The sequence below is a fragment of the Rhinatrema bivittatum genome, chromosome 2, assembly GCF_901001135.1.
Source record: "Rhinatrema bivittatum chromosome 2, aRhiBiv1.1, whole genome shotgun sequence".
Classification (NCBI taxonomy): Eukaryota; Metazoa; Chordata; class Amphibia; order Gymnophiona; family Rhinatrematidae; genus Rhinatrema; species Rhinatrema bivittatum.
The window spans coordinates 71,901,393-71,926,124 of NC_042616.1; the positions used below are offsets into that span (position 1 = coordinate 71,901,393).

At 41.0% G+C, this 24,732-nt stretch overlaps 1 protein-coding gene across 7 annotated transcripts in view; it reads right to left on the reverse strand.

Annotated features, from left to right (window-relative positions):
• Window positions 1-16,992: 16,992 nt before the first annotated feature.
• NKTR (natural killer cell triggering receptor) overlaps window positions 16,993-24,732 on the reverse strand; it is a 369,410-nt gene continuing 361,670 nt past the window's right edge. For all 7 annotated transcript variants that reach the window (XM_029588338.1, XM_029588337.1, XM_029588336.1 and 4 more), the window contains one exon: window positions 16,993-18,251. In XM_029588338.1, the coding sequence (XP_029444198.1) occupies window positions 18,167-18,251 (85 nt within the window). In that variant the 3' untranslated portion in view covers window positions 16,993-18,166. The remainder of the gene's footprint in view (window positions 18,252-24,732) is intronic.

A 24,732-nucleotide genomic window follows, 5' to 3' on the forward strand; every position in this document is an offset into this window, starting at 1 on the left:
CACAAATGATATGGTATCCAGCCCGCTCCCAGATAGATCCTTATTAAGAAGCAGCTGTGCTTCTCCGATATCTTCAGTCAATAAAGAAGGTTTTATTATTTTTTTTTTTTTGCATTTCTGCTTTTTCCTCATTTCTCTCTCATCTCCCCTTACTTGAATATCACCTCACTTTACCTCATTAATAATCTTTTCTTCCATTAGTCTTTTTGCCATTCTGATTTGTCTCTTAACTGTACCAGATATTCTTTCCTGTGCTCTTTTTTGAAATCCTTTGTACTTTTTGAATACTAATCTTGAGGGGGTTGACCCGAGAGGAGGCAGTTTCCACCTGTGCCAGCTTGGAGGTCTTTTTCTTGACCGAGATACTACTGCGTGACTTCACTGGGTGGCATTGGAGGTTTGCCCATATAAGAGCTGGGTCAGCAGGACTCCGGTCAAGGGTTAAAATGAGAAGGGGCAGTTTCCACTTGTGCCAGCTTGGTCTTCTTCCTGATCTTAGATGCTACCATGTGACATCCTTGGGTGGCATCAGAGGTTTACCCATGTAACAGCTGGGCTAGAGGGGCGCTAGTCAGGGGTCGATGTGAGAGGAAGCAGTTTGCACCCGTGCTAGCTTGAAGGTCTTCCTGATCAAGATGCAAATGTGTGACATCACCTTCTGCTCCATCTAACAGCAGTCAGCCAAAGACATGCACCAAAAGGGCGCACCCCTTCAGGAAGTTTTGCCGCCATCATTTGAATCCTCTGGCCTGTGTAAGTATCCTATGTCGCTGTTTTATTTCTTGGTTAGTGCCATATGGGGAAGAAGAGGAAGGGAACGCCGTCTAACTCCATCTAGTTCCACCCCCTATGAACCAGCCGCCCATTTCTACCTTTACGTTGCCCCAGCTTGCACAACATCTACTGGCTAAACTAAAAAGCGCTATATTGGCAACAAATCTTTTGTTAAGAAAAGTAAATGAAGCTAAGATGAAACAAACTGATATGGTTCTCCAAGGTGGCTTAAAAAATAAAGACAAAAAGTTAATACGTCATTTTAACACTTTAATCAATTTTAATATTGTCAGACAAATATTGACAGATAAGAATCACTTCCATAAGAAATAAAGAAAACAATGCAAATCATTCAAATGCAAAATCAATGAAAACATTAGACCACAATAAGGGGGGCGTTATCAGTAAAAGAAAAAAAACTGTACAATTACTATGTGCCTAAGAGATATATCCATTTAAGCCGCCCTAGTGCCACCGCTAGTGGGGACTTAGTCTTCAGCCCAGATGCTCGGACTCCTCCAGGGCCACACGAAGTGCCCTTGGCTGAGAATGGTAGCTGGTTATCCAAAGAGGTTTTTGCTCCCAGTCTCGATGAGGAGAATCTGGGGTCTGGTCAGATTGGTCAAGGTGATTTTGGTGGTGTTGTCACCTCCAGCCCAGTACCTTTGGTTACAAATATTAATTTAATAAAGACAGCTGTGGTCACTATGGATTCATTGTAGTCCGGTATCATAGGAATGGGCAGTTCCCTCTCTGGAAAAATTGATACTGTCTAAATATATCTAAATATGAACATCTTCAGAAACAACTTGTATCTCACAAACAAAATTTGAAGGCTCGTGATGAGAAAATTGATTTATTGATTGTTCAACTTAAAGAAATGCAGTAGTGTCAAGTCTCATTAACTAGTGACAAAGAATGGTCTTGGCCTTAATTTTAAAATGTAGACAATCATTCTCATAGATTCCACTTAAGATTTCTCAATTTTCCAAAAGTTAGGATTTGATAACTCCCTCTGATATACAGAAATGTTTTTACCTGGAAATATTAAAAATTCCTACAAAAGCTTTTCCACCTATTTCAAAGGTTTTTTTTTTTTTATCTTCCGGATAAAATCAAATCTGAGGAAGTTGCTGGGAGTCATGATTTTGCTTCTGGGAACTTAGCAGACAACATAGATTTGACTGATTTTCTTCAAAACTCTCAGCTATAAGTGAAGATTTGTGTTAGCGGTTTATGTTTTAGAGCCTGATAAAAAGTGGACATTGTAATTGTAGTTTTGAACTGTCTTCTTTCTTTTCAGGTGGTAAAATATTAGTTTTTCCTGATGTTGCCAGAGCAACCCAGCGACACAGATTGTTTCTTGCTATGCGACAGAAGGTATTAGCTTTGGGCTCTGTACTTGCTTTATGTTTTCCCTGCAAGTGTTATGTTAGGTGGAATGACAACAAATACGCCTTTTATGATTCTAGTCAGCTGGAAGGTTTCTTATCAAATAGAGAGATACTACAAGCTGTTAGTTAAGACTCATGATAGTTTAATTTATCAGCTTAAATGGATATTTCTCTTGGACACATAGTAATTGTACATTTCTGTTATTGATAATGCCCCCTTATTGTGGTCTGTTTCCACTGATTTTGCATTTGAATGTATCGTATTATTTCTTATGGAAGTGATTTTCAAGATCTTTCTTACATGTTAATATTAAAATTGATTAAAGTTTTAAAACAAAATACTAATCTTTTTGCATTTATTTTTTAAGCCACCTCCTTGGAGAACCATGTTTATGTTTCATCTTAGTTTTGTTTACTTTTCTTACAAAATATTTGTTGCCATTATAGCTCCGTTTAGTTTAGCATTGTTTTTCCATTTCATCAACTCTTCCCAGTTTGTCAGCTTCTCCCCCATTTTTGTAAAGTCAGTATTTTTGAAATGGAAAAATTGGTTCTTACCATTTTTTTCCCCTTGAATCTGAGTTAATCAGTCCAGACAAGTGGATTTTTCTCCTCTAGCAGCAGATGGAGACAGAGGGGGGGGGGGGGGGGGAAGCTTTAATGCACTATTGGTACATAAAACAGGTGTCACCAGCAGTGACACCTGTTTTATGTACCAAGCTAAGATCAAACTTCAAGCAGGAAAATGTAAATATATAGGTATCTGGGTTTCCATCTAGAGAACCCACCCCAACAAGAGGAATTTGATCACCAAAACAAGCAAGCATCTGACACATATAGACCCAGCGATAGAAGCGGTCTTCAGAAACTCAGGGTGGGATTCTGGACTGGTCTGTGGGACTCAAGGAAATAAAATTAGCAGGTAAGAACCAATTTCTTTTCTTATCGTCCTCTAGACCATTCCAAACAATAGGAATTGTACCAAAGCTTCCTTAAATTGGGTGGGAACCCAAAAGACCCTCTCACAGCACTCACCAAACCCTGCTGTGTCTAGAGCCCAAACATCCACCCTAAATGTTCGTGAACGGGTGCAAAGACGACCAAGTTACTGTCTTGCAGATCTTCTGCAGCAAAACCAACTGACATTCAGCACAAGATGCAACTTGCACTCTAGTGGAATGAGGCCGAAGACCTGTCTCTGTAGCCCGTTGCAAATGTAGACAGAGGCTCAGGCAATAGCCTCTCTAATCTATCAGGCAATAAATGGCTTTGACGGCTTCTCCACCTTGTTAGGATGAGGGAACACCACACACAGATGATCTGAAATGAAAACCGTTTGTAACCTTCAAATACTTCAGAAGCCCCTGTGCACATCCAAATCATGAAGCTCCCTAACATGAGAAGATTCCATCTTCCTAAAAGCAGGCAAATCCACAGATTGACTCAAATAGAACGAAGAAATCTTTGGTTAAAAAAAAATTATTCTAATGGAAATCCCAAATCTGATTAATTTTTTTTGATTAGGTGTCTAGAGAATTGGATCAGGGAAGAGCACTCAATGTGATTTACTTGTATTTTAGTAAAGCTTTTGATATGATCCCGCATACTTGCCCCTTACAGCAATATTGTAGTTACTGTAAATAGTTTTCATGCCAAGTTAGCACAAATTTTGTTAGATGTATTTATTTCTATATCTTAAGTTCCTGCACTTCGCCTGCCTTTTCTCTTTCCGTTTAACTCCCTCCCCCCACCTGTTTTTTTGTACTTTCCAGCCTTTTAGTTACAATGTAAACCAGTATAAAAAAAGTTTTAAATAAATAAACAAATAAATAAATAAATAAAATAGGAGACTCGTGAACAAAATGAGAAGCTTGGAAGTGGGTGCCAAGGCAGTAGTGTGGATTGCAAAATGGTTGACTGACAGAAGACAGCAAGTAATAGTAAATGGAAACTATTCTGAAGAAAGAACAGTTTTAAGTGGACTGCCATAGGGATCGGTTTTGGGACTGGTTCTGTTGAATATCTTTGTGAGTGACATTATGGAAGGAATAGAAGGTAAAGTCTCTCGACTTGCGGATGATACTAAGATCTGCAACAGAGTGGACATGCCTGAAGGAGTAGAGAAAATTAAAAGTGATTTAAGAAAGCTTGAAGACTGGTCGAGGCAGCTGGGATTTAATGCCAAGAAAGGCAGAGTCAATCATCTGGGGTGCGGTAATCCAAAAGAGCTATATATGATGGGCAGTGAAAGACTAATGTGCACTGACTGGGAGAGGGACCTTGGTGTAATAGTATCTGGTAATCTGAAGGTGGCGAAGCAATTGACAAAGCAATAGCTAAGGTTAGAAGAATGCTGGGCTGTACAGAGAGAGAGAGAGGAATAACCAGTAAGAAATAGAGGTGGTGATGTCCTTCTACAGGTCCTTGGTGAGGCCTCACCTGGAGTACTGCATTCAGTACTGGTGCCTGTATGTCACAAAGGATACAGACAGAATAGAGGCAGTCCAAAGAAGAACGACTAAAATGGCATGGAGTCAGCATCGGAAGACTTATGAAAGGCTGAAGGATCTGAATATGTACACCCTGGAACAGAGAAGGTGCAGGGGAGATATGATACAGACCTTCAAATACCTGAAAGGTTTTAATAATGCACAATAGTCAAACCTTTTAAGTTTGAAAGAAATCAGAACTAGGGGTCACAAAATGAAACTCCAGGGAGAATGACTCAGAACCAATGTCAGGAAATATTTCTTCACCAAGAGGATGGTGAAAACCTAGAATGCCCTTCGAGAGTAGTGAAGATGAAAATAGTGAAAGAATTCAAAGGGGCAAAGGATAAACACTGTGGATCCCTAAAGGCTAGAGAATGAAAATGAAAAAAAAGTGCATTAGAGTAACTTGCTAGTGCAGCAGTTACTATCCTTAAACAAGCCTTGACACTCTAGATGCTTCTCCATCATTGCTCTCCGTTTCAACGGCAGTGGGAAAAGGGGAATTGGATTCAGACAGCAACTGAGGGCCTCAACTTTTATGGCTCAAAAGGGTGCTTACACAACACCCTCAAAACCAAATCGAGATGCCATGGCAGAAGATCCCATCAAATCAAAGGGCAGAAATTCTGTACTCCCTTGGGAAATCTCATCACATCTGAGTGTGAGGCCAGTGAAGTCTAATGAACTTTTCTCTTGTATCAGGCAATGCTGCAACTTGTACCTTAAGAGAGCTCAGGGCTAGCCCCTTTCTGCAAACCCCTCTACAGAAAGGAAAGGATCCACAGAACTGAGGAGTGGGGCAATTTCCCTCCTGATACAGGACTCAGACACCTTGCAAATCCGGACATATGTCAGAGACGTTGATGGCTTCTTAGCTTGAAGTAAAGTAGCAATGATTTTTTCAAAATAACCCTTAACTCTCAGCCTTGTCTCAAAGGCATGCCCATGAGACAAAAGCGATCCACTTGCTCAAAAAAAAAAAAAAGAGTCAAGATTCTGAAGTAGCAGTCGGAATTTCAGCGTGCCTTAAGGACCCACTAACTTGAGATTCACCAAACCCGCAAACCATTTATTTATTATTTATTTGGAATTTTTATATACCGACATTCAAATAAATATCACATCGGTTTACATAAAACAGGGGTAACAACTTTACAGTTGGAAAGGAAAATGATAGTTACATCTAACCATGGTTGTATAGGCCACTCCAGTACCACCAGACTCACCCTGCTTTGATGCTTTTCCAAGTGCTCGATTACTCCGCCTATCAGAGGCCAAGGAGGAAACATGGAAAGTAGGATCTCTGGAGGCCAGGGCTGGGAAAGTATGTTGAGGCCTTCTGACCCTGACCACAGACTCTGTGCCATCAGCTGAAGAACCAAAATCTTTGCATTCAGTCTATTCGCCACCAAATGCAACTGGGAACCCCCCAGGTGGCCTCAATGAGCAATACCATTTCTTGTGCCAACTCCTCTCCAGAATGCTTGCTCAGAAAATCAGCCACATAAGATGCCAAGATCTTCAGATGCTGCTCCACCCAACAAACCAATATTCCAACCTCTAAGGAGGTGCCTCCATCTGTTGATATCTGCCACTGCTATCGCATTGACAGACAAGACCTTCACTGCCATGTTTCTGACTTATGGAAGGAATACCACCAAAACTTTCCTGATCACCATAGTCTAAGTTATTAATGGACCATGAGGCTTCTGACTCCAACCCACAGGTTCTGTGCTGTCTGCCCCTGACAAATGGCTCCCTAGCCTTTCAGAGTGGCTTCTTTTGTCACTACGATCCAATTTGGAATTTCCAATTCTACTTCTTTGTAAAAACTGACCAAGAGCCATCAGGAATGGCTCAATCTGATTTCCCCAAACAGGGGTAAAATGACCTAGAGATCCTCCAACTGGAGACTTCACCACAACAGAAGGGCTCTCTGTAACGGTCTCATGTTGCAAACACCCAAGGAACTAGATTTATCGTACACGCCATGGAACCCTGGGAACCTTCGTCTCACGTGACTGATCTGTCCCTGCAGTTTCAGCATCTTGTCCTCTGTTAGGAACACTTTGCCTACATCTGTCTCAAAATGAACCCCCAGGTATTCCAAATTCTGTAATGGAAGTAGCTTGCTCTTGGCAAAATTTATGACCCATTCAAAGGTCTGCAACATCTGTACCACCTCATGAATGTACTAATAGCAAATATGTCTTGACTTTGCCTCAATAAGCCAGTCATCCCAATGGTACCAGAATACCTTTCCTGTGCAAGGTCACAGCCACTACCACCATAATCTTGGATAACGTGCTGTTGCCAGCCCAAATGGAAGCGCCTGAAATTGAAAATGACCCCGAGCAACACAAACTTCTGATCCCTTAGAATGGGGACATGAAGATAGGCCTCTGACAGAATTAAGGACACCAAGAATTCCTTCTTTCTGGCCTCTCCAATCACTGAGTGCAGAGTATCCATCTGAAAGTGAGGCACCCGTAAAGATGCAGTTACCTTTATGAGGTTCAGAACTGGCTAATATATGTCCTTTTTGGGGACCACAAAGTAAATGGAATATCTGCCCTGGCCTCTTTCTGCCTCAGAAACCAGAATCACTGCACCCAAAGGAAAAAGGAGGTCCAAAATGGATTGAACTGTGGTCCTTTTCTTCTTTGAAGCACATGAGGAGACAATTAAGGCCTTGATCACCGAGTGAGCAAATTCTAAGGTGTAGCCATCCCTTATGATGGATGGAAAGGACCCACTTACTCATTGTTATCTTGGTCCACTCTCCGTAAAAGCAGGCTAACTGCCCTCCTACATGCACACACAGAAAGTAGACCATTTGAATCTCATTGTGCTCCCTTAAGTCTCCCTGAAATTGAGGTCTCATGAGAGGTCTTATGGTCCCCGTTGGGCTTATCCTCCAGCAGTTTATGAGGCTTTGAATCTCCAAAGTGCTTAACCATGTACTCCAAATCATCACCAAAATGTAGCTTCCCTATGAAAGAATATTACCTAATCAGTTGTAGAGGCAGAGAATTCATCTGGCCGATACCTTGGACACCATATTTCTAGCATACACCCAAAGTAAATCATACCATGCATCTGCTATAAAGGCCAACTTAGCATCAAAGCGCTCCACCTCCTTTTCTAAAAGATAAGAACATAAGAATATGCCATACTGGGTCAGACCAAGGGTCCATCAAGCCGAGCATCCTGTTTCCAACAGTGGCCAATCCAGACCATAAGAACCTGGCAAGTACCCAAAAACTACGTCTATTCCATATTACCGTTGCTAGTAATAGCAGTGGCTATTTTCTAAGTCAACTTAATTAATAGCAGGAAATGGACTTCTCTTATCCAATCCTTTTTTAAACACAGCTATACTAAATGCACTAACCACATCCTCTGGCAACAAATTCCAGAGTTTAATTGTGCGTTGAGTAAAAAAGAACTTTCTCCGATTAGTTTTAAATGTGCCACATGCTAACTTCATGGAGTGCCCCCTAGTCTATTATCCGAAAGAGTAAATAACCGATTCACATCTACCCGTTCTAGACCTCTCATGATTTTAAACACCTCTATCATATCCCCCTTCAGTCGTCTCTTCTCCAAGCTGAAAAGTCCCAACCTCTTTAGTCTTTCCTCATAGGGGAGCTGTTCCATTCCCCTTATCATTTTGGTAGCCCTTCTTTGTACCTTCTCCATCGCAATTATATCTTTTTTGAGATGCGGCGACCAGAATTGTACACAGTATTCAAGGTGCGGTCTCACCATGGAGCGATACAGAGGCATTATGACATTTTCCATTTTATTCACCATTCCCTTTCTAATAATTCCCAACATTCTATTTGCTTTTTTGACTGCCACAGCACACTGAGCCGACGATTTCAATGTGTTATCCACTATGACACCTAGATCTCTTGCTTGGGTTGTAGCACCTAATATGGAACCTAACTATAGCATGGGTTATTTTCCCCTATATGCATCACTTTGCACTTATCCACATTAAATTTCATCTGCCATTTTGATGCCCAATTTTCCAGTCTCACAAGGTCTTCCTGCAATTTATCACAATCTGCTTGTGATTTAACTACTCTGAACAATTTTGTATCATCTGCAAATTTTATGATTTCACTCGTCGTATTTCTTTCCAGATCATTTATAAATATATTGAAAAGTAAGGGTCCCAATACAGATCCTTAAGGCACTCCACTGCCGACTCCCTTCCACTGAGAAAATTGTCCATTTAATCCTACTCTCTGCAAACTGGCTAAAAGACAGGAAACAATCCATGAAAGGACATCGCCACCTATCCCATGACTTTTTACTTTTCCTAGAAGCCTCTCATGAGGAACTTTGTCAAACGCCTTCTGAAAATCCAAGTATACTACATCTACCGGTTCACCTTTATCCACATGTTTATTAACGCCTTCAAAAAAGTGAAGATTTGTGAGGCAAGACTTGCCTTGGGTAAAGCCATGCTGACTTTGTTCCATTAAACCATGTAAGAACATAAGAACATAAGAAAATGCTATACTGGGTCAGACCAAGGGTCCATCAAGTCCAGCATCCTGTTTCCAACAGTGGCCAATCCAGGCCATAAGAACCTGGCAAGTACCCAAAAACTAAGTCTATTCCATGTAACCATTGCTAATGGCAGTGGCTATTCTCTAAGTGAACTTAATAGCAGGTAATGGACTTCTCCTCCAAGAACTTATCCAATCCTTTTTTAAACACAGCTATACTAACTGCACTAACCACATTCTCCGGCAACAAATTCCAGAGTTTAATTGTGCGTTGAGTAAAAAAGAACTTTCTCTGATTAGTTTTAAATGTGCCACATGCTAACTTCATGGAGTGCCCCCTAGTCTTTCTACCATCCGAAAGAGTAAATAACCGATTCACATCTACCCGTTCTAGACCTCTCATGATTTTAAACACCTCTATCATATCCCCCCTCAGTCGTCTCTTCTCCAAGCTGAAAAGTCCTAACCTCTTTAGTCTTTCCTCATAGGGGAGTTGTTCCATTCCCCTTATCATTTTGGTAGCCCTTCTCTTTACCTTCTCCATCGCAATTATATCTGTTTTGAGATGCGGCGACCAGAATTGTACACAGTATTCAAGGTGCGGTCTCACCATGGAGCGATACAGAGGCATTATGATATTTTCCGTTTTATTCATCATTCCTTTTCTAATATTTCCCAACATTCTGTTTGCTTTTTTGACTGCCGCAGCACACTGCACCGACGATTTCAATGTGTTATCCACTATGACACCTAGATCTCTTTCTTGGGTTGTAGCACCTAATATGGAACCCAACATTGTGTAATTGTAGCATGGGTTATTTTTCCCTATATGCATCACCTTGCACTTATCCACATTAAATTTCATCGGCCATTTGGATGCCCAATTTTCCAGTCTCACAAGGTCTTCCTGCAATTTATCACAATCTGCTTGTGATTTAACTACTCTGAACAATTTTGTGTCATCTGCAAATCTGATTATCTCACTCGTCGTATTTCTTTCCAGATCATTTATAAATATATTGAACAGTAAGGGTCCCAATACAGATCCCTGAGGCACTCCACTGTCCACTCCCTTCCACTGAGAAAATTGCCCATTTAATCCTACTCTCTGTTTCCTGTCTTTTAGCCAGTTTGCAATCCACGAAAGGACATCACCACCTATCCCATGACTTTTTACTTTTCCTTGAAGCCTCTCATGAGGAACTTTGTCAAACGCCTTCTGAAAATCCAAGTATACTATATCTACCGGTTCACCTTTATCCACATGTTTATTAACTCCTTCAAAAAAGTGAAGCAGATTTGTGAGGCAAGACTTGCCCTGGGTAAAGCCATGCTGACTTTGTTCCATTAAACCATGTCTTTCTATATGTTCTGTGATTTTGATGTTTAGAACACTTTCCACTATTTTTCCTGGCACTGAAGTCAGGCTAACCGGTCTGTAGTTTCCCGGATCGCCCCTGTAGCCCTTTTTAAATATTGGGGTTACATTTGCTATCCTCCAGTCTTCAGGTACAATGGATGATTTTAATGATAAGTTACAAATTTTTACTAATAGGTCTGAAATTTCATTTTTTAGTTCCTTCAGAATTCTGGGGTGTATACCATCCGGTCCAGGTGATTTACTACTCTTCAGTTTGTCAATCAGGCCTACCACATCTTCTAGGTTCACCGTGATTTGATTCAGTCCATCTGAATTATTACCCATGAAAACCTTCTCCATTACGGGTACCTCCCCAACATCCTCTTCAGTAAATACTGAAGCAAAGAAATCATTTAATCTTTCCGCGATGGCCTTATCTTCTCTAAGTGCCCCTTTAACCCCTCGATCATCTAACGGTCCAACTGACTCCCTCACAGGCTTTCTGCTTCGGATATATTTAAAAAAGTTTTTACTGTGAGTTTTTGCCTCTACAGCCAACTTCTTTTCAAATTCTCTCTTAGCCTGTCTTATCAATGTCTTACATTTAACTTGCCAATGTTTATGCTTTATCCTATTTTCTTCTGTTGGATCCTTCTTCCAATTTTTGAATGAAGATCTTTTGGCTAAAATAGCTTCTTTCACCTCCCCTTTTACCCATGCCGGTAATCGTTTTGCCTTCTTTCCACCTTTCTTAATGTGTGGAATACATCTAGACTGTGCTTCTAGAATGGTATTTTTTAACAATGACCACGCCTCTTGGACATTTTTTTACTTTTGTAGCTGCTCCTTTCAGTTTTTTTCTAACAATTTTTCTCATTTTATCAAAGTTTCCCTTTTGAAAGTTTAGCACGAGAGCCTTGGATTTGCACACTGTTCCTTTTCCAGTTATTAAATCAAATTTAATCATATTATGATCACTATTGCCAAGCGGCCCCACCACCGTTACCTCTCTCACCAAGTCCTGTGCTCCACTGAGAATTAGATCTAAAATTGCTCCCTCTCTCGTCGGTTCCTGAACCAATTGCTCCATAAAGCTATCATTTATTCCATCCAGGAACGTTATCTCTCTAGTGTGACCCGATGATACATTTACCCAGTCTATATTGGGGTAATTGAAGTCTCCCATTATTACTGCACTACCAATTTGGTTAGCTTCCCTAATTTCTCTTAGCATTTCACTGTCCATCTCACCATCTTGACCAGGTGGACGGTAGTATACCCCTATCACTGTAGTCTTCCATGACACACAAGGGATTTCTACCCATAAAGATTCAATTTTGTATTTAGTCTCATGCAGGATGTTTATCCTGTTGGACTCTATGCCATCCCGGACATAAAGAGCCACACCTCCTCCCGAGTGCTCCTCTCTGTCATTGCGATATAATTTGTACCCCGGTATAGCACTGTCCCATTGGTTATCCTCTTTCCACCATGTCTCTGAGATGCCAATTAAGTCTGTGTCATCATTTACTGCTATACATTCTAATTCTCCCATCTTACTTCTTAGACTTCTGGCATTAGCATACAAACATTTCAAAGTTTGTTTTTTGTTTGTATTTTTATTCTGCTTTTTAATTGATAGGGATAAGTTAGAATTTTTTTTTAGCTCAGGTGAGTTTTTAGTTACAGGCACTTGGACTACTTTTCTAATTATTGGAACCTCACTGTCGGGATGCCCTAATTCTAATGCATCATTAGTATCCTTTAAAGATACCTCTCTCCGAACCATGCGCTGCTGAGCGACTGTCGGCTTTCCCCTTTGTTCTAGTTTAAAAGCTGCTCTATCTCCTTTTTAAAGGTTAGCGCCAGCAGTCTGGTTCCACCCTGGTTAAGGTGGAGCCCATCCCTTCAGAAGAGACTCCCCCTTCCCCAAAAGGTTCCCCAGTGCCTAACAAAACTGAATCCCTCTTCCTTGCACCATCGTCTCATCCACGCATTGAGACTCCGGAGCTCTGCCTGCCTCTGGTGACCTGCGCGTGGAACAGGGAGCATTTCAGAGAATGCTACCCTGGAGGTTCTGGATTTAATCTTTCTACCTAAGAGCCTAAATTTGGCTTCCAGAACCTCCCTCCCACATTTTCCTATGTCGTTGGTGCCCACGTGTACCACGACAGCCGGCTCCTCCCCAGCACTGTCTAAAATCCTATCTAGGTGACGCGTGAGGTCCGCCACCTTCGCACCAGGTAGGCATGTTACCAGGCAATCCTCACGCCCACCAGCCACCCAGCTATCTACATTCCTAATAATCGAATCACCAACTATGATGGCCGACCTAACCCTTCCCTCCTGGGCAGTAGGCCTTGCGGAGATATCCTCAGTGCAAAAGGACAATGCATCACCTAGAGAGCAGGTCCTTGCTACAGGATCCTTTCCTGCTACACCTGGTTGGTGCTCTCCCATTATGAGACCTTCTTCCTCCAAGGCAGCACCAGGGCTGCCAGTCTGAAGTTGGGACTTGACTACTATGTCCCTGAAGGTCTCATCTATATACCTCTCTGTCTGCCTCAGCTCCTCCAGGTCTGCCACTCTAGCCTCCAGAGATCGGACTCGTTCTCTGAGAGCCAGGAGCTCTTTGCATCGCATGCACATGTACAACTTCTCACCGGTGGGTAAAAAATCATACATGTGACACTCGATACAAAAGACTGGGAAGCCCCCCTCTTGCTGCTGGACTGCTGCCTTCATCTCAATTTTGATCAGTTCCTAGTTAAGTTTTAGGTTGCTATGGGAGTAGGAATGTGTCTAAGTTCCTTTAAATGTATTAGTGAATTCACTATGTGTCTGGTAGTGGCCTACCGGGGTCTGATCGAATTCTCAATAAAATTTTTGTTGATTTTTTTTATTTTTTTGTTAAAGAGGCACCTGCCTATAAATTAAGGGATGAGCTAGGGGTGGGTGGGCGAGGGGTGGGAGGGTTGGGAAATACAAGCAGTCTAACTTCAGTTAGTCAGCCTGAGTGACTCACTGCTCCCTTGATTAACAAATGTTGGTCCCTATTCAAAACCAATCACACTACCTCAACACCTTTCCAAGGTGAGTAACTGAGCTGAACTATTCAACTTTTTTACTTTGGTATGTACTGCTCCTAGCTTATTTCTAGCTTCTGGCTACTTTTTTGTGGGGGTTTTTTTTTGTGGGGTTTTTTTTTTCAATACAATGCACTCAGTTAGTATTAAATACAAACACTCAGCTCTTTAAAAGTCTGGAGAACACTCAGTTCTGCAGACTTTTAAAAATAAACACACTACCTACTGCTACCTTATTGACTGACTAAAAATACAAACAGTCTAACTTGTGTATTCACTGCCTACCTACTGCTACCTTATTGACTGACTATTTAAAAATGCAAAACAGTCTAACTTGTTTATTCACTGCCTTTCTATTAAAGGCACAAACACACAAACACACTAAATAATATTCCCAAATAGTTAACTTTGCCCCAATACTTTTAAAAAAGTCAATGTCCCACGCAAAAACTTACTGATTCCTTTCAGCCACCAGCAAGGTGATCCTCTCCTCTCAGTGTTTCCACTGGAATGTGTCTTTCTATATGTTCTGTGATTTTGATGTTCAGAACACTTTCCACTATTTTTCCTGGCACTGAAGTCAGGCTAACTGGTCTGTAGTTTCCCGGATCGCCCCTGGAGCACTTTTTAAATATTGAGGTTACATTTGCTATGCTTCAGTCTTCAGGTACAATGGATGATTTTAATGATAGGTTACAAATTTTTAATGATAGGTCTGAAATTTCATTTTTTAGTTCCTTCAGAACTCTAGGGTTCTTCAGAGTCTGCCACTGAAATTTGTTGTATCCAACATAAACAGGCTTGGGCCCGGATCCCGAAGGCTGACACTTCCAACAACTTTTCAAGATGAAATATCCATTTTTTTTCATCTAGGATTCCCTAAGGGCAGCACACTCCTCCACAGGGATAGTGGTTTTCTCTGTAACTGCTGACACTAAAGCATCTACCTTGAGCAGTTTCAAAAGCTCCAGTGCATCCTCCAGCAGTGGATAACGCTTAGGCATAGCCTTGACAACCTATATTCCAGAATCCAAGGTACCCATTTTTTAAACACAAGGGCCTCCACTGACCTTTGAAAAAACAACACCTTAGCAGACCCCCAAAGCCACTCCAGAATGGGATCTCCCTCTTCATGATCAGATGCTGTGACAGACTCCTTTATTCCCAATTACATCAGAACCTGAGGAATCATGGCAGGAAACTCTTCCCTCCTGAAGAGAGTCACCACCTTGGAGTAATTCCCCTCCACTTTTGGGAATTCTCTCTCCTTCAAGGGTCCATATCTCCGTCCTCAACCACTGAGAAATCATCAAGAGGAACCTCATCTTACCCATTTCCTCCTCCAAGCTCTGTTCAGGCTCCTGCCTCCTTTTCTTTGGACATGATGGGATTGCAGACATCCCCCGCCACAGGGGCTCTGTTGGGTACAAAAGATCTTTCCCCTAACCTTCACTACTATTTCTTTTTTCAAGAAAGCTTTAAAATCACAAACTAAGGGGGGAGAAGACACCCTCCAGAGGCATTAGATGAACAGTGGCTCCCCCAGCCACAGGGGATGCAATCAGAGAAGCAGAGCAGGCCTCTTCCACAGCTCCATGAATCACAGGAGAATTAAAAATCCCTGCCATACCCATTCTCCTGGGTTTCCGAGCGAGTGACTCTGAAATCAAGTGTGCGCCCTGCAGTCTTTCCTTACTTCAACGGCAGGAGAAAAAACTCCCAAATAGTTCTTTCCCACCATCAGTTCCAGACCGAGGCCAAAACCATCGCACGATGACCTTCACAAGTAGAGGAGCACTTCCCATGCTCCATAGGAATCACGTCACCAGTGCCACGCAACAGCGTCATATCAACTTCCACAGCTTCACCTTTTCCCTCTCCTCAGGAAGTGTACAACATTCCTCTGACCTGCACCACAGATAGAACTGCCACTAAAGTTTTCTTCTTGCAGCGTTGCTCCTGGCCGAGTTTCTTGGTATGTCGCTGAATTTTTTTTTTAAATCAGCTTCTTAAAAGCCCCCCCTCAAAAAAAAAAAAAAAGAATACTTCCCTTTTTTTGCAGTCTTCTGTGAGAGGCCAGGAAGGAAATCCTCTCTAGGGACAAAGAAGAGGCCAGGGAATAAGGGAGCCAGTATCGCTTGCTGTCAGACCCTGCATGAGTCAACCAAGGACCACTGACCCTCTGTTCTAACAGAAGGATGGACAAAAAGCCTTAAACACTCCTGGGAGCAATTCCTTCACCAATTCTTCTGAATATAGGATGGTCTCTCCTACCATCTACTGGAGACCGAGAATACCGAGTGACTGCAGGTTGCACACTGTCATACCAACAATAAATATTTTCTTCTCTGACTCCACCTGTTGGTAGGGGAGAAAAACCCAATCTGGACTGGACAGAGGGACAATAAGGAAATGTGACTTTGAGCTTCATGCGACTTCCTTTTGCCTTGGGCTTTATTAAAAAACAAACAATCTAAAGATCATGAATGTTCAGGTAGTCACATACTTGGACATTAGAAACACCCTCCATTTGTGAGTACAATGTTTAATATTGCCTCTCCCCTCATGGGTTTCATCACCATTTGTTTGACCAGAGCCCCCTGAAGAGCATCCACAATGTGTCTACTACTACCCATTCTGCAGATGAGATACTCTACTTTAGAGATATGCATCGTTAAGCCCTATCGTCCTGGGCTTTGTTTCAGGGCCCCTTGCAGGAAATTTCATTTTTCCCACGGTTCAGGGGTTTTTTTGTCGGGGGGGGGGGGGGGGCAGTTTTGTGTTAGTGCGCGCTAATGGGGCAAAGTTAGTGCGTGCTAACGGGAGATAGTGCGCACTAACACGAAAAACGAATTTTCCAAAATTTCAGGAAAATTTCTTTTGTTTTTCGGTTCCCCTGAACCATACCAAATTAGGCAATTTCGTTGAAATTGCTTAATTCAGGAAAAACAAATGCACATCACTACTCTACTTCACATCTGGCAACCAACACACCTTACCTTTCATTCCCACCTGTTGGATGTCTATAACCAGATTCATGTCCAGTTCCTGTCTCGAGTCAGCAAATTGCAAACCAGACATATATATATATACACACATACACACACACACATATTCGTATATATATGTGGAAGTGCCATTGCTACTTCCTAAAATGGTCCACAGTGCTGATACTTTGCTATAACATCTCCCCACCCTGCAAAGCTAGACCCAAAAATTAAATTAACTTGCTTATCATGTAGGGAACTTAAGTCATATTTTAGACAATACTGTACTGAAAATGATTTTATTCTGAAATCCTGAATGTTGAATGATTGCTTAATTATGTGAACTTTGCAAATAAAAACAGACCAATATTTCTAATACATATTAGATGTTCTTTAATGTCAAAGACTCTTCTTACAAATCATCAGTAAGATTTAGAATCAAATGCATATAAATCAACATTTGCAGATACATAAAAAAGTCTAAGTACTATTTACATTTGTAAACACATCCAGTTCTGGAATATTGAATGCTTTTGTATTAAGTATACAAACCTCTAGACGCAGGCCACAGATGGATGAATTTTCCATTAGAAGCACAAAAAACTCCAAAAATTCTACTTTATTTCAATAAAAAGTATCATGAACTACAGAACAAATAATTCCCTTTTAGAAATGAAATCCCCTTAACACCATTCCTTCTATGATTTCCTACTGAAAATCCAAGGAGGCACACAGTAGTAAAGCAGGACCAGAATATCAAATAAAAAATAAAAACAAAACAAAATACTTCCAATTATTGAGGTTATTTATATAATTTAAATATTTGCGAGCCTGATGGGAAGACCAAATTTCATTAGATTTTTCTTTTCTCAAGATATTTTTAATTATGTCCTTAATATATAAAGCATTCCAGGCTACCAAACTATAGATAGTTAATAAAGCTAAATGATATATGATTAAATATGTGTGTGTGTATATATATATATATATATATATATATACACACACACACAAACACACCACCACAAAATTGGTGTTTTAAAATAGAAAAACATATTCACTCTTTAAAATTACAGACTGCAAATCTTTTATGCAGCTTTCTTTCACAGTTATATCTGTCAGCATATTTTTTGAATTACAATTGTCTACAAATTCTGAGGGAATACAAATATGCCAAATACAGTATAGTACTGTTTCCCTACCCAAAACAGTGACCGTGTGTACAAAATCAAAATTTATGGCTTGAACTTTTTATTTCAATAAAACAGATTTTAGCCTTGTGCATTAACTGAAATAGCATTTGGCACAAATAGCAGGTTAATATTTTTGTTTTACCCTGCTCACATGAATGTAACCAGCTATTGGTACAAGTGTGCAAATGTACATATCACATTTCTCCAGACAGAATAGTTTTCATTTTCATGTACTGCTGCCACACTGTTTAGTACAAAAATACAGTAATAAAGTTATGCCACCCTTCACATATTGTATTTTACAGCATTTAATTTGAAGATTTAATCAGCTATTCCTCCCTTCCCCCTTTGGTTCCCTCAACTGTAGCTGCTGCTTTCACTGGGGCTCCGATGATGTGAAGAGCTACGATCACTCCCACTGTATGAACGAGACCTTTGACTTCTGTTAAAAAAAAAAAAAATAAAGTTAACTTTTTAAATGTACAAGAAAATCTACATCAGGGGTTGGCAAACTCTGGTACATATACCTGCCCCTGACATGTAAAGACCCTGCCAGTAGTATGCAACCAATCAGTTCTACGATTGCTAGCTGCTGTCAAAGTTCTGTGCTGTCCATGGGCCTCATCAAAACTTGTGAGCCAGCACTTCCTAACTATGCTGACACATGAAATCAGTAGACTCATGAAGTGCCATCCAGCATGGCACAGCAGTCTGACTGCAGGTGGACCAGGGAAATAAGACCTCCCTCCAACCTAGCAATATCACTAACAGCTGCTTTTTTAGTAAATGGCAAAAATGGTCGCTGAACCCTAATCTACAAACTAAATGTCTATGTACAATACAACATACAAACAGAGAGGTTGAAAGACATCAGTACTAACTCTATACTGAGCATTATTTCAGAAATATAGGTAATATGCTGCACAAAAATAAATTCTACTGTTACATCATTGTATAAACTTGTTCAGAAGCTCTTAATACTCCTGATCCTTCAGTTCGGTTAGCAAGAAACATTACTTCACTCATGGTTCATATTAGCTATGCAGTCAACAATGAAAAAGCACCAATCACATCTATATGAGAATCTGTGACACTTCCCAACACAGCTGCTCTTATGAATCAAGCAGAACAGCTTAAGTTTAAAAAGCAGTGACTTCCAGAACACAAGCTTTTTTTTTTTTTTTTAAACTTTTTATTTTTTTCCAAGAGCAGGCATAAGTGCAGGAAATACACATAGTACAGCCATTTGAACAATACCCCATGAATAAAAAGATCTAACATAGTTAACAGTGTTGCAATTCAACCATTAAGAGAGATGTCCCTGCTAAGGATTAGAGGCCCAGCAAGAGTCCCATATCCTTTCATATAGAGAAGATTTGTGCTGCATTGTACATGTGAGCTCTTCAATTATCACAATTTCTTTGAGCTGTTTTCGCCCATGAGTAAGCAGAGGTATTGATTTCCACAAAGTTGCAATTATGAAGTGGGCTGCATGTATCATATGCATAGAGCTTTTGCTGTTCCTGTTTAATCTGGTGGGTACTTGGTTCCCTCAGCAGGCAGAGAGCTACCATAAGCAGTATCTTTGTGGCCAGGAGTTTTGATATTTCTGCATGTACCTCTTTTCAGAACACCTGTGTGTATATTCATGATCATCACATGTGTACATAAGTGCCTGCTTGGTTACAGCCCTGCCAGCAGAGGCATGATGCAGATAGCAAGGATGTAGTGAAAAACACCAAATATCTATATACCCTGTGAAGTAATTTATACATCAAATCTATTCTGCGACTGCAAATGGATATCTTGGAAGCTCTTATTCATATAGAGGTGAATTTTAATACCTGTGCATCGATTTTATAACATGTACGCATTTATGTGCATGTGCTAAAATTGGCTACCTGTGTGTGAGGGAATTTTAGCCGGTACGTGCGTCGACACATTAGGCCTATTTCCCAGTTTGCCCCAGTAAAGGAGTGGACTTCCTAAACCCCCTAACTTGCTTCCCTTTTACCCTACTAGGCCCGACTCCTAAAACCCCGCTTACTACCCAAATTTTGTTTTTTTTCAGTACTTACATGCAGTCCATAGCAGAAGCAAGTTACACAGTTGTGGTATCCTGGAGTTTGCTAGTGCGCAACACTGACTTCATGGTGCTGTCCTGGCCCGCCCAGACCCTGCCTACTCCCTACCCCTTTTGCTCGAAGCCTTTGTAATGCGCGTACCAGGAGATATGTGTATGGCCGCGGGCCTTTTAAAATCCGCGCTCTTTCAAGTTACGCATGTATCTCCCAGCTTGGCTGCGTAAGGTTTTTAAAATCTACTTGATAGCTTTCTAATCTGTCTCATCCTGGGCTGTGCCCAAGTCAGCGTTCCATTTAGCTATAACCGCAAGAGGGTTTACCTCCAGAGTTTGTATAATTCTGTAAAAAAACAAAAACAAATAAAAAAAAACCCATGACTATCTTTCTAGAGAGATCTTCATCCATCAAGACTTGTTTGAAAGCATTGGACAGCCTCCAAACCCACCCAGAACGTTCTAATTTTTGAATGGCCTCTTTTATATTTACAAAGATCACATCAGGTGTTAGTCTGAGGCCATAGTACGATTGGGAGTTGGGCAAATGAAATACACACTTTGCTATCCCACACTTGCCCCATGTGGCACAGCCCAGCTCCCTACATTCTCCCATATCACTAAAGGCATGAATAGAAAGAGATGGGTTGCAACTAAGTAGTGAAACTGGTGATATCACTCCCTCTGGTAGCTGCAGACATCTACCCACTTCCCGAGGATATGGGCTATGACCAGATTCAACAGGGCTGCTTTCCGGATCTTTGCTTTTTCTCCTCCAAAATTTGACTATCTAGCCAGATCTGTTCTCTTATCCGTTCCACTTTCCAAAGAGAACCATGCTACCACAGCAGTGTCCTGGCCTAGCCACCTGTTGATGCAGCATAACCTGGCTGCCCAATAGTAGGGTAGGCTGTCCCTTCTCTGCCCTTGGATGATACAAAGTAGTCAATTTGATCCTGGGTGATTCACCCGTTCTTACAAATTTTGAGATGCAGCTTTCCAGGAGAGTGAAAAAATAAAAAGCCTTTGGGAAGTGAACACGGTGCTTGTTGAAATATATAGATCAATCTCAATAATATATTCATTTATAGGACCCCAATTCTGCCCACCGGAGAAAGCAGGAAATCATTCCATTCTGAAAGGTCAGCTTGTATCCTAATGACCACCGGGGCATAGTTTGTTTTGTCTAGGTCTCCCCTACTGGTGCGGTATGAAAATTCCCAAACAACGAAACCCATTGTGAGCTTGTTTAAAGGGTAACGTTGAGGCAACACTGGGTCCAGGCATACTTGGATTTAGCAGAAAAAAGTCTGATTTCTGGTAGTTTACTTTGTAACCAGAAGCTCTGCCATACTCTGCCAGTATCTTAAGCAGTCTGGGGAAAGTAGTCTTAAGGACAGTCAGAAATAATAGCACATTGTCTGCGTAAAACAATATTTTGTGTGTTCTACCAGCGAATTTAAAGCCCACTATCAGTGGATCCTATCTTATAATGTGAGCTAACATGCTTCATGGCATGTTGAACAGAAGGGGTGACAAAGGACACCCCTGTCTCCTGCCTCTCAGTACTGGAAATGGTTCTGACAAGTTTCCATTGGTCAAAACCCAAGCCTCTGTATGTGCTTAATTTGCCCTTACCCAGTGTATTAAGTAAGGGCCAGTCTTATGGATCTTCAATGTATCATGTGAAGGGGTTAATTTAGCTCCTTATGAAAGAGAAATACAGTTATTGTCATTCATAATTAAAGGATGAAACTGTGCTTGTGTTAACTTATTGTGTTGCAGCCACCCCCCACCACCACCTTTCACTCTAGTTTGATAAGCAGCAGCCTGGAACACTTCAAGGTCACAGACAGAGAAATATAATATATAAGATGGAGACAAGACCTAGTCAGAGAATAAGAACAGCACTTGGATGTGAAAACAAACCAGCTGACAGTTAATCTTGTCCTTGAAGTGTAGATCCAAGCAGCTCTGCTGGATCTAAGAGCTAGAAAACATCCGGTATTTGCCCAGATTTAGTTGATAAGACAGTATAAACTGCACACAGATTTACAGATCCTATGGATACAAGTGCACTTTTAGCTTTTGGGATGCACACATTTTTACAGTATTGTTTGCTTCTTTTTTTTTCCAAAATTTTTGAAATCTTCCCAAGGATACACTCTTGTTCAGTAAAGCTGATGTTTACAGAAAGAAATATCACATATGAACAAAGAAAAATAATCCAATATCAATAATCATGTAAACATAATTATAGGAATTATTGAGGAGGTGGAACTAAGAGCACACAAATTCAAGATAAACTATACAGTATTAGATAAGTACATCAAGTGATGCCACCACCAATACTACACAATGCTAAGCCAAGCCTGCAATGGAAGTCTCTTGGGTGCTCGCCACTATGAAGGATCTTAGTTGCTTGGGCTCAAAGAAAATATATTTTATATTTAGATACCTCACACAGCATTTACAAGGATATTTAAGCATAAAACTGGCGCTTAGTTGAAGAACTTCAGAACGCATCATAAGGAAATCCTTACGACAAGTTTGTGTCCTTTTGATAACACCGGGATACATCCAGATCGGGTGACCATAAACATTTAGCTGTGTTTCTAAAGAAGTTTCAAACATAATTTCAATCTGATAAAAAGGCAAATTATATAAGTAACTGTTTCCTTTGTGTTATCTCAGTGTCTAGTCATTTCCAAAAGATTAGATATATCCATAGTTGGTGTCTGACTTCCTCCAGCTTGATTACTTCTTCAGCTTGGGCCCGTTGTTGCAGGTAATACGTTTTAGTAATTACCAGTAGGGCAGAATCTGAAATTTTCAGAATTTGTTTCATATAGTTTCTGAAGAGTTCTAGAAGGGAAACCACCGGAAAACTTAGCACCCTTAAATTGTGTGCTCTGAGAGCATTTTCTATACTCTCTATCCTTCTGTTAGTGATCTTTTCAGATATAATTAGCTTTTGTTGAGTATTTTCAACAATGGAAGTTCTTTTCTCCAGCTCTTCAGCTTTTTTACCAAAATTTGTAATCAGATTGTATTTTAATATTGATTAGTTCTTCGTTTCTAATGTAACTTGGGAGAGTGTATTTATGGAATGTTTAATTGATTTTAGAGCTGTCCCGATCCCCTCTAGCGTTATTTTTTCTGGTGTAACTATTGCAAGGCCCGCAGTTATAGCCCTCAAATGGCCATCTCCCACTACCATGCAGTCGCTCACGCTCCTTCCATTACCTTATGGTATTTCTGGTGTTTCCTTCCTCTTAGCTCACATCGAGGGATCCGGAGTTAAGCTCTCCATTTCTCTTCTTGGGCATGTACTCTGTACTTCTCCCTGCCCACGGATATCTCGTCGGCTCACCTCCTGGTCGGCAGCGTCTCCCCCACTCCAGTCCAATGCTGGAAGGCTTCCCACTGCTTCCGGGGTACCAGAAGGTATAGCGATGTTTCCCAGGTGCGCAGGGGCCTGCTCGGCTCCCCGTGGCTAAGGGTGGTATTGTAAGTCAAGGGGGATAGTGCACACTCCAGCGCTACTCCCCTAGCGACTAGGCTCTCTGGTGATGAGGTGGCGGCTTCCGAAAAAAATCCCTTGATTCGAGATTGACGAGGGTCGGTAGAGCGCAAATATTCTTTCACTCCTCTGAGCCGGCCCTTCCTCTTAGTGTGAGGCATTTTGTGGAAAATTCAGTAGGCAGGTAAAGCCTCTCCACGAATGATCACAACGGACTCACTTGGTGGCCATCTTGCTTCCAGTAGTGTTTACTTCTGAAATACTAGTTATATGATTGCTTTTATTTACATGACATGATACTGATGCAGATTTTATTATTATGATTCTGGGTGTTCAACAGAATGTGTTAGATTTAGAGAAAGTACAGGGCTAGTGGTCCCAATATGAGAGAGAGAATGATGTACAAAATGGCGATTAGAAGTAGTGAATAAAATACAAGAAATTCACCATTTCAGAGTAGTCCTGAAATACGCAATCTTTTTTTTTTCTTTTTTTTAATCACTAGTTAGTTTGGCAACACTTCAAGGAGAGCAAAAAGACCAAGAAACAACACGTGCCACCCAAAGACATAAGACCCTAACAGCCGAGAGGAGGGGTGGACTCCTGCTGAGAGCTGAACTGAGAGAAGTTAGCATGACCATCTCGACAAAGACCCGGAGTTCCTGTTACCATGCCAGCCCCCAAAAGAGACTGGCTAGTTGTCACATCTGGAGAGATAAAGGGCACTCTTACAGGAAAGTGAATGCTTCTTGTCAGGCCATTTGTATATATATTATCCCTGTTAGCTGGGGAAAGCTATTTACTCTGCTCATTTTTACTTGTATAACATCTTTTGTTTATTATTACAGACATTCTTATAATCTGTTTGTGCATATCTAATACAGAACAATATAGCTTTTCATATTTTCATATAAGCCATAGTCAGGTGTCAATTTTTTTTTTTTTTTAGTATGTATGTGTGATCGAGACTACACAAAGAAAAAACCTTAATCCTTCCACCTAGTCTATAAATAAAGGATCTATCCCAAACCATTGAAGAATGGCAAAAATAAAAGGCCACTGCAGCTGATCAAAGGCCTTTTCCGCATCTAGTGCCCCCCATCTTGCCTCCTTCCCTGCCAGCGCCATTAGGTTTAAACCCTCCTTGTATTGGCCATAGACTGTCTGCGCTTCACAAAGTAGGCTTGATCTGGGTGTACAATATCAAGCATTATGTTTACTAGGCATGACTGCAATACTTTGGAAAAGATCTTGAACCTGCATTAAGCAATGAAATGGGTCTATAAGATGCAGGGTGTCATTCCCTTTCCTTTTTTGGGGAGT